We start from the raw sequence: 10267 nt of genomic DNA, 5'->3' as shown, positions 1-10267 counted from the left end.
AAAACATGAACCACCCTTCACAAAATAAGACATAGCAATTTTCCAGTCCTCTTACTTAACACTTTGCTTAATTAATGACTTGTTGACATGACGCAAATCGAGAATAAGCTCTTCTTACCGCATGGTTGTTCAGAAACTGACAAAGGATTTACAACAAAAGGCTGCTCATTAACCAAACGCACCCGGTCTGAATTAAGGAGCTCAAGAACAGCTTGATCCACAAAAACAGCATAAATACAAGCCGACTTATTATTTTTCAGTTTTACGGCCAACGGAAAACTAATGAATGGCAGTCTGTAGCCATTTTCAATAATAGACAAAATGAAATCCGGAGCACCTATAGATCTGCAGAAAACTAAATTATTCTTCAGATTACCCTTAACACGTAATGAATGTCAGCTTTCAAGTTCGTAATCCTGTGTAAACTGATGTACCTGCGCCAAGGCATCATCATTGCTTTTGTTGAGCTGATTGGCCTGAGGTTGGCTTGTTGTAGGAGATTCCAGGGAAAGAATTGTAGCTAAGGGGCTGGTAACTTCCCGGCCAGAACAAGGATTGGCAGTGCTTAGCCCAGTGTCCAAATTTGCCGCATTTGAAACAGCGGAAGAAGTCGCCAAAAGCGTCTCTACGGCCTGAAAGATAAAGGCAATGACGAAACCTGTAGTAAACGGGAGGTGGGGGTGGGGGGGGGAAGGCTTAAAGCAGAAAGATGAATAAACTGTATGGAACCGCAAGCGTGAATGGTACTCAAGAGACAGCGGAGGGTATAAATACTAATAACTGGCCAATCCTAACATACATGAAAAACAGAATGCACAATAGTGGGTGCGGCAGGTGTGAAATGAAAACACCGCAACTAATTACTTGGAATACCAGCGGAAAATATATTTACGTTCTAATTCGCTTCGCTCAAACGAACGTAAAACATTTTACCCTTAAATTCCCGTAATACAAACAAATGCCACGAGAAATATGGTAGGATGCGCAAGCGTATCCAAAACACCCATGAACATACAAAGTATAGAGGAGACTCTTTATCTTATACCACGAAAAAGTTGATTATCAGTGCCCAAAGCAATTCTTGGTTTCTTTCCACGATCACTGGAGAGTTGTTCTTTTTGGCGTCTCTTGCGACTCGCAGCTTCCCTTGCCTTCTTAAGACGTTTTTCATCTTCGGAGCCGATGCAAGTTCGTCTGACTCGTACTCGGCTACGACCTGCCAGCCGTCCATGCTTTTATCAGCGATTTTTATCAGCTTCTGCCGCTTTCGAATACGTTGCCTGCCTTCTTGGGAAAGCTTCTTGATTTGCGACAACTTTGGCTCGATGCTTTCGCTCTCGGTTTCAATACTTTCCAAAATGGTATCCAGCTCGGCATTAAGCTCAAATTGTTTCTGGTTTCCTTTGAACTTTAGCTGCACAACTTCTTTATCTAACTTACTTCTATGCTCGATTTGCTTTCCTTTGTCTTCTAATTTTTTCTCAAGAAAATCTTTGAACATGGAAAAGACTTGATCAACGGCTGCTGAGTTGCCTCCACTGTCACCCGAAGACGTTTGGAATACTTCAGCCGAAGCGGACGAACCTTCGCTCTGTATCTGGTCGTTGGGCATCACACGAATAGATGGGCTTAAAGCAGAAAGATGAATAAACTGTATGGAACCGCAAGCGTGAATGGTACTCAAGAGACAGCGGAGGGTATAAATACTAATAACTGGCCAATCCTAACATACATGAAAAACAGAATGCACAATAGTGGGTGCGGCAGGTGTGAAATGAAAACACCGCAACTAATTACTTGGAATACCAGCGGAAAATATATTTATTTTACAGGTGTCGAAAAATTTACTTCTCAAAGAACTATCTTCTCCCAACTAACATAATTGTCTCTCTCGACCCGTGCCCGCTTTCACCCATATTTTGATGTTTCCGCGCGGGGTTCTGGTATAAAATCAGTCTCAGGTGAGGATTCGTCACTTAAGGTACTCGAACTTGAACCGACAACTCGATCTACTACATCACTATATTTGCCCTTTGGGTTCGGGAACCACCCTAGGTCTTTATCTTTCCTCTTCTCTGGACCTGTGCTTTCACTTGTTCCCTTAGCCGATGTGCCATCAACTGAGTCAGAGGAGTAGCGGGCATCCTTTTTAGAATGTTGAGTCGGCAAACAGCCACAAGTTGCTCCATCAGACCTCATGAAATCCTCGCATTCACCACAAGCACATTTCCCTCTTTCTATTCCTCGTACATCCTTGCCTATTTTCAAGTTTTCACCGTACAACCACACGCCACGCAATTAAGTACTTTGTGCGCAGATGAACATGGTTATATGAGTGACACTTCCAGTTTGTTATTTCCACTTCCGGTTATTTTTGTCTTGGATAGGGCGAGGGGGGTGGGGGAGGACCATATGTTTTTGTTTGGGTTTTTTTGAAGGGTCATGCATTAATCCATTCCAGGAAGTGGGAGGGCTACGACTGTTTTGGAAAAAAATTCTAAAATACCCCGGCCCACCCCCACCAATAAAAAACGTACCTTCCCTTATTAGTATTTATAGAGCTTCCAAGAAATGTCTACTGATTCCCGAATTTTTGCGCTCAGCAACCAGACATAAGAAAGTGCCAGGGCAATTTTTCGGATGTTCATCAAGAATCTAAAGCCTAATTTAAATATCCAGACGGACTCTTATTAAGTGCCAATTTGTTTTGTTTAATCATAAAAATTACAATTTCTTCGATTGTGATTGGTTTTAGAAAAATCCAGTAATTTCAGTTCAATAAGCCAATCACATTCAAAGTTGTAGTTTAAATCAACCAATCGCAACCTTGGTTTCAATCACCATAGAAACAGTGTACAGACTCCAAAATTTGTCCGATTTTGTTATCACTTTATGATTACAGACCGAATTGGGCTCCACTCAGTCCTATTACCATCCTTGCATACGGAACCCGCGCCCGCAGTACGCGCGGCAGTCAAAACTCTGCTATCCTGCCAATCATTTTCCCTTTCACCGGGAACGATGCATTTCTGTGCGCAAACGACGTTGTTGTCGCTCTACCCTGTCAAAAGGACGCCACCAAAGTCTCTTTTTGCGAATTAACAAAAATAAATACATTTTCAAAACAGTTTTGAAGTCTTCTTACACTTGAAAGTATCATACTGAATTCGTCTTAACATAGTTAGAAAAAGAACAAATAACAGCCTAAGAACAAGTACACCAGACGTTCGTTCGTTTCTGACCCTTTAATTGCAAACAATTGACAAGACGTTGTACGTCGGGTAGCACAGTTTTTCTCGCTCGCTGAATTCTGATTGGTCAATTTAAATTTCAGTAGCTTTCGCCGTATGCACGGATTACTAATTTTTCTTCTGTTACACCTTCTTTTATTTCGGCACATTGACGATACTTTCATTCCCTGAACAAACTAAAATAAGTCCCACTGACTTAAATACGGCGTTGCTGTAGTTAACATTGACAAGTGTTGTCACTATCAACGAAATCTACCGCAGCATTACTTACTTGCATGTACGAATAATCCCGGCATTTACGTAATAATTTTTAAATATAAAAAGAGTGACAATTTAATAACCAAGTAAAAAAAATGCAAAAATGCCGTCAATCCCTTGTTTGTGAAGAAAAGGTAAGCTATATTTGACCCACGTATGATAATTATTTCAAAAAATATGGCCGGGACTGAGACCGCCAGTTAGGGCTTATGTCTTTCTGTCGTCTACTAAGCACCCTCGAAAACTTCCGGCTTTATTCCCTGGGCTCTTACCTTTTGCGTGCAGAAACTAGATGCAAGGATCTGGTTACGAGAAGGGCGTCTTGCATCCAGTAGGATTCCTGTAAACAAGCTAAAACATCTTTCACTGAAAAATAGAAAACTGAGGGTGTTTGAGTGGAGGAATTTAAGATTCCCAAAAATTAGCTCTATAACTTTATTTTTGCGGTAAAAAAATTCTAAGGACTGAAGAGAATGCTGAATAAAGTTCTAAGCGATTGTCCTATTGTTTTTAGGGTTAGGGTCCATCGTTGATTGGTTGTTTATTTGGGTCTATTGTTTTCCGAGCCAATCCCAGGAGTCGTGGTAATGGCTGTGTATTGCCCCATTGTCTAGTGCAATTGATCAAGGATTGGCAAAAAAGTGTTACGCCTAGAAACCTTGTAGACATAATTGTAACATACATTATGTTTCTATTTCCCGGTCCTTTAGAAAAATCCTGCAATGAAGTAAAATACTACCGTCCACAGGCCACAAGTGGCCTCTATGTTATCGATCCTGATGGCGATGGAGGACAGACCGTTCACTATATTTTGTAACATGACTGATGAGCATGGAGTTGGGATGACAGTCATTTCGTCACGACAGCGAAAATAGAGCGCACGTAATAGGCCATTTCCGAGTTCACGTCTGCCTCCTCTTTAAAGCGAGTCTAAGTGCGAAGTTTTTCTTGTGATAATTAGTTTTCTTTCATATGTAAAGTAGAACCAATTATCATCACAAAAACTTCGCACTTAGACTCGCTTTGAAGAGGAGGCAGACATGAACTCGGAAATGGCCTATTGGGTATGAAGCAGATGGAAGTTACATTCCCAACTTCCGCTACTTGGGAACAGGTATCACCAATTTTTTTGACCTAGATCATTGCGAGCACGAGAATTTATCCAGTAGGAATTTCGTGGTTCTCTTATTTTTGTCGGTGACACTGCGTGGTGGATGTCACGAACGGGGACCAAAATGACGTACTGGGAGGGGCCACACCTGCCAATCATAACAAATGCTCATGTCGAGTTTCATCACTCAGCTCATACGCAGACCCGAGTCGAGGAGAGGATGTAACTACGAAAGGAATGGCAACACGTTATGGGAGTGAGGACAGTGGTGTCTTACTTTCCTTTGATCCCCCTTTGATACAGTTGAGATTTGGAGCTACTGGTAACAGCAGTGAAGAAGGATGTTGTCACACGTTTGGGAAATTTAAATGTCCCTAATGTGGATCTCTCAAACCTCCATGATCACTTAGATCGGAAGGATTTAAAAGAAGATGAACAAAAGGGATGCAAGAACAGTCGAGGGACCAATTAAGCAATAGAGAACGTTTTCCGTGTTTCCATAGCCTCATCTAAACACGAGGGGGACTTGAGAGAATTCGAGACAGTTATGCAAACCCGAGACGCAGTCGAGGGTTTGCATAATTGTCGAGAATTCTCCCAGCTTCCCCGAGTGTTTAGATGAGGCTACGGAAACACGGAAAAAAGTCCTCTATTGCTTTTATAAAATATTCCTCAAAGATAATTCGACAAATGAGGGTAAATGCTGGTTTTTTTACTTCTTGATTCAAACAGATTTCCTTGATACACGCTCATATTTCCTACCAGCCAATTAAAACGCGCGTCCGACTTTATAGCCAATCAAAATTTGTGTGACATCACAGTCGTGTTTCCATACTCTCATCTAAACCCAGCTATTGACCAATGAGAGTGCGCGTACTATCCTAATTATTTTATAAATAAAGGTAGAAAAAGCAAAGATAGAGGCTCCAGTGGATACTAGATTATCCATAGAATAAAAGAGACTTCGGGTTAAACGTTGTCCGAGTTTTTTCATTTGCACAAGGCTTTACTTATTTAGATGTGTTAAGAGTCTGCATATTCACAATAATTGCTAAAGCGAATAATGAAATCTGTGCACAGATAACCGTTCCATTGCACGATTTGCGCAATTCAAGGAACGGTTTGATATAAAATTGAAGGGGGTGGGAAACTGGAATGGTTCGAGTGGTTTGGTCGAATTCTCTAAACTGCAATGTTTACTAAACATGTGTGGTTTCTGAAAAATAAACACCGCCAAAGAAAGCACAGTCCCGAATTTCAAAGATCTTATCTTACATTCCAGGGGAAATAATGTACGCTATTTTCTTGCCCTTCGTCTTATTTCGTGGGAAATCCCTACACAGCAGGCTCGCCAAAACGCAGCAGTTACTTGTAGCTGAATGCACGCGCAAGCGCCAAAACAAGTTAACTAACTCGTTTTACCGGTTCAAATTTAATTTATTCGTCCTTGGCGCTGGACGGCGGCTCACTCAAAGAAACTAACGCTTGCTAGCAGTGGTTTCTCTCTCGGGAAGCGTAGGAGAAACCAACTGCTCGCAGGGTAACAGCTCGACGATAGATACCAGGAATTCCTGGACTTCATCGATAATAATCTTCAAGGATTTTTTTCCTTACAAATATACCAAAAAGCGATACACTTGTCTAATCATTTTTACTTTTTATTTCCTTTTGAAAAGGTCTAGCTGAAGTTATCTTTAATTACGCGATACATGATTTCCAGTATTACTTGAATAGACTTTTGCTTTTTCATTTCAGACCCTGTGCATTACGTTTTGATTCAAAACCGGCACGACTCGCCTCTGGCGCGCACGGCAAAAGAGTGAAATCATAGCTCTTCTGAAATCTGGTAGTCTAAATGCGTACAAAGTGGGATTAAAAAGAGAGTTGGCGTACAAGAGAACGATGCACACAAAATTAAACCAAAGCTCTCTCGTCTTAATAAGGAAGGAAGTTAAAATATCAGTGGAGAATTGGAGAAACGAGCCTATGGTAAATGGTAGCCACATAAGTAAGGATACAACAGTCAGTATAAACAATGTCTTGGATAATTTTCTTTCTCTACTCACTGCACCATGGGGCAGAAGATGTAATCCGCGATGAACTTTTATAGCAATTGATGCGTAACAAGCACAGATTACTAAAAGAGAAATCGCATTAAATGAATTCAATTCGTAATAAATCAGTAAAGATTCTGTGTCGTCCGGGTCCGTCGTCAAGACTATAGCAGTTGTTAGTGAGGCGGCTGTGGCCCAAATTACGGTAATAATGACACTATACGTCCGCTTTTTGATGAAGCGGTGTCTTAACGGGCGAAACGTTGCGTGCATCCTTTCTATCGCAATCGCAACAAGATTTGTCACGGAAGCGATGACAAATAATAAGTGCAAAGTACATAAATTTCGCTCGTCGTTTCCCGGAACGGGTACTTTCCAGATGTGGCACAGATTTCCTATTTTGAGGAAAATATTCGTTTCTGACAATCCCCCAACCAACATATCTATAACCGCCAGATTGAGCACCAAGTACAGTCTACGCCTACGAAGAAAGCGGGTTTTTGTAAAAACGAGAACGGTGATAAAATTCAGCATTACAATGAGAACAATCTCAGTCATTTGTATAGCAAGCATCGGAATGCAAACAGATTTAGGTAATGCCATCTTGCAAGGAAACGTGTCTCAACTGCACTGCGCCTTGCAAATGAGAATAATCAACAGCTAACCTGTTAAAGAAACAACACATAGTAAAAGTTATTTTCACACATTTTGCTTACAGTTTGTTAAAGGTTTAGGGTTAGGGTAGCTCAGTTCGAACAATGGACCCGTGCACTGAGGGAGGTCGCGGGATCAAAACTCCGACCGCACTAACTCTTGGGGTCATTACTGAAATAACTGAGGAGAAAATGCTGCCTTTGTAACGAAATCTGCAAATTTCGTTAAAGTTTCATCAGAAAAGATGCCTGGCCCACCAGGGTTTTGAAAACACATTTAATCCTCTTAGTTCAGTCGCCTATTACAATTAGGGTGCCTCCCAACAGTATCCGATGAGCAGTAATCAACAATTATCACTACATTTTATGATAACAAATTTTTTTAAAAAAATAACAACCAGCTACTTTTGAACCCAGACAAGACGAAATTAATGATCTTTGGAAGTAGACAAAACATTGCAAAAGTGAATGATGATTTTAATCTGTCACTTTTCGGGAAGGATCTTTCACCTGCAACAACTTAACCGCTAAAGACCTTTGGTGTAAATATGGATCCAAACTTAACTTTTGGTAATCATGTTCTAGAAACAGTTTCATCGTGCATGTCACGTTTAGCTCAGATCAATAGAGTTAAGTATGTATTTAATATTATGTTTTGCTTTTCTTTCCTTTTGGCTACTTTTAACGTCTTGTGTCTGTATCAGATGCAGCACGCTCATATTAATCAATTAATAGGTCAGCGAACCAAAATAAGATGAGTTGAGATGAGTTGCAACAACGATTGGACTGATTATAAGACGGAAGACGAATTTTTCTCTCCAGGCATGCACACCACAAAAAACCCAAAGCGCTTGTTCAGATCTCGAAAATCAACGCTACAAAATCATACTTCCGGGCGTTTCCACTCCTGGACCAATAGTTCTATTGAAAAAGTATGCTTTTTTGGGCGCGTTTTGTCGGAGAACAAGAAATATACCCTTCGAACCATGATAGCTACATTTTTTCTGAAGGATACTATAATACCTAGTAACAATGACATAGCTAACGATTCTCAAGTAGAAGATAAATACCTCAAACGGAGGTCTCACTCGCGGCTATCTCGACAGCTTGTCGAGGGATGAGTTTTGGCTCAGTTAAACAGAAGCATTCGAGTTATTTCCGTTTTATTAATAAATATCCTATAAACACGAATACGAAACAACGATTGAAGACTATAACTATTTTGCTTCATTTTCAATTCGAAACCAAAACCAAAATGTTGCTTTCATGCGTATTGATGAACTTTTCTGTTAAAATTCGTGTGGTACTGACTTATTCGCTAAGTTACTGTTCTGTGGCTTGATAACGTAAGGACGGTGCCTACTAATTCAAAGGTATTTTTGCCCCGGTTTATGATTATGCGGGAAATGTAGATCTTAACAAGTGTTATTGAAATCAGAAAAAAAATAGTAATCATTGGTGAAGTATTCTTTTCACCAAGGATATCCTTTTTAAAATAGGCTATATTCCAAGTCCCAACTGTTCCTTTTGCCATGATACAACAGAAACTACAAACCATGTATTGTTTAGTTGCCAATTTTCATACTCTTTTTGGATGGATGATACATTGAATATTTTAAAGAACATTAGTAGTTGCAATTGCCTCTTGCTGCAAGATGTGATGATAGGAATCCTGAAGGAGGGGATGGATTTACTCAATTATGTACTAGTAATTTTAGGGAAAACCTATTTATGGAGCTGTAAGCGAAAAGAGATTAAACCGTCCGGTAGCCACTCCAGGAAAATTCTTGAAAATAAATACGAAACAGAAAAACAAATCGCACTTAAATCCAATAGAATGGTAATTTTTCGTAATAAATGGAAAACCTATGAAGAGTTACTTTAAGTGACTACTTGAGGAGTCAGTTTAAGAGGAAATTATCTTGTAAGTAAGTTTGACAGGTACACATACACACACACAAATGTAAAATTGAAGTTGTATGTGAAATAAAGGATATTGAACAAAAAAGAAAAAAAAAAAAGTGCGAGCGTTGAATCATGGGGATTGAATTCATGGTATTATGGGATACATTACAATCGCAGATCGCAGAACTTTGGTTTTCATATGATCTCACGATCGCAATTGATCGTGGACAATCGCAGACGATCGCAGGAGATAGAACATGGTTCTTTCTTCTGCGATCGTTTGCGATAGTCTGCGAATAGGATCGCAGACGATCGCAAATGTGTGTTTCCATATCATCGCAAACGATCGAAAAACGTTTTGCGATATGCAATCCGCGATCGTCTGCAATCATATGGAAACCAGGCTCAAGTTTCCTCACTGTTGCTTGGTAACTAAGATAAATAAGCTTGTTCCTTCAAAAGTTGAATTGTTCCTCAAACGTCTTGCAATGAATTGCCTCTCTTGGAGCTTTCAAGTGTCTAACAGACCCTTTGACCCTTGTCGGACTTCCTTGTTCCTCAAACGTTTGCTGAGAAACGCTAAATTTCTGCTATAGCAGAGAAAGTGAAACACAAGAAAACAAGTATTTCACACTAACGATTTCAGGATAGAACACGAACGACAGTTTCTCTCACCTTGGTGAAAATAGTCAAAACTGAACCGTGGTCCTCGATCGAACAGTCGCACAATAGACGCGAATAGTGAACACAGACAGAATAGGGAAACAAACTAGGGAAAATTTTCCAGCAATGCGCGAGAAAGCTGTTAGCTGCTTCTCTTTTTAAAGCTATGGAAAATTGGCAGCCCACGTAATGCATATAAATCCAGTTTCTTCGAGGAAATTTCGCTCCGAAGCCCATCAATTTTCTCCAATTTGTACATCATTTGTATCAGCACCTTGTTTCTTGATGTGCTGCTCGTACGTAAACAAGATGAGTAGTCTCTTTGGGCAACCGAAGCTTCTAGCGATTTACATAAATTATCTTTATAAGGTT

General features: G+C 40.2%; 2 protein-coding genes across 2 annotated transcripts; both read right to left on the bottom strand.

Moving 5' to 3' along the window:
• On the bottom strand, positions 1 to 1612 carry LOC137979054 (uncharacterized). Its single transcript, XM_068826223.1, has 3 exons — positions 1318 to 1612; positions 1046 to 1179; positions 1 to 632 (listed from the first exon to the last, which is right to left on the bottom strand). Exons 1-3 carry the CDS (start codon positions 1610 to 1612, stop codon positions 396 to 398), a joined length of 666 nt encoding a protein of 221 aa, XP_068682324.1. The 3' UTR covers positions 1 to 395.
• Positions 1613 to 6294: 4682 nt separating this feature from the next.
• LOC137979045 (somatostatin receptor type 5-like) lies at positions 6295 to 10190 on the bottom strand. Its single transcript, XM_068826211.1, has 2 exons — positions 9908 to 10190; positions 6295 to 7339 (listed from the first exon to the last, which is right to left on the bottom strand). Exon 2 carries the CDS (start codon positions 7275 to 7277, stop codon positions 6372 to 6374), a length of 906 nt encoding a protein of 301 aa, XP_068682312.1. The 5' UTR covers positions 7278 to 7339; positions 9908 to 10190; the 3' UTR covers positions 6295 to 6371.
• Positions 10191 to 10267: the final 77 nt, after the last annotated feature.

Source organism: Montipora foliosa, chromosome 1 (genome assembly GCF_036669935.1).
Source record: "Montipora foliosa isolate CH-2021 chromosome 1, ASM3666993v2, whole genome shotgun sequence".
NCBI lineage: Eukaryota > Metazoa > Cnidaria > Anthozoa > Scleractinia > Acroporidae > Montipora > Montipora foliosa.
The sequence above is the reverse complement of the archived record's forward strand: the minus strand, read 5'-3'. Positions and strand labels throughout refer to the sequence as shown.

Bases quoted from the DNA above. Each gene is read 5' to 3' on its own strand.
- LOC137979054 (XM_068826223.1), bottom strand. From the start codon at position 1,612: ATGCCCAACGACCAGATACAGAGCGAAGGTTCGTCCGCTTCGGCTGAA. The intron at 1,180-1,317 runs AGTTGTCGCAAA...AACTTGCATCGG, and splicing joins GAGCGAAAGCATCGAGCCAA to CTCCGAAGATGAAAAACGTC. The intron at 633-1,045 runs GTATAAGATAAA...TTTATCTTTCAG, and splicing joins TGATAATCAACTTTTTCGTG to GCCGTAGAGACGCTTTTGGC.
- LOC137979045 (XM_068826211.1), bottom strand. From the start codon at position 7,277: ATGGCATTACCTAAATCTGTTTGCATTCCGATGCTTGCTATACAAATG.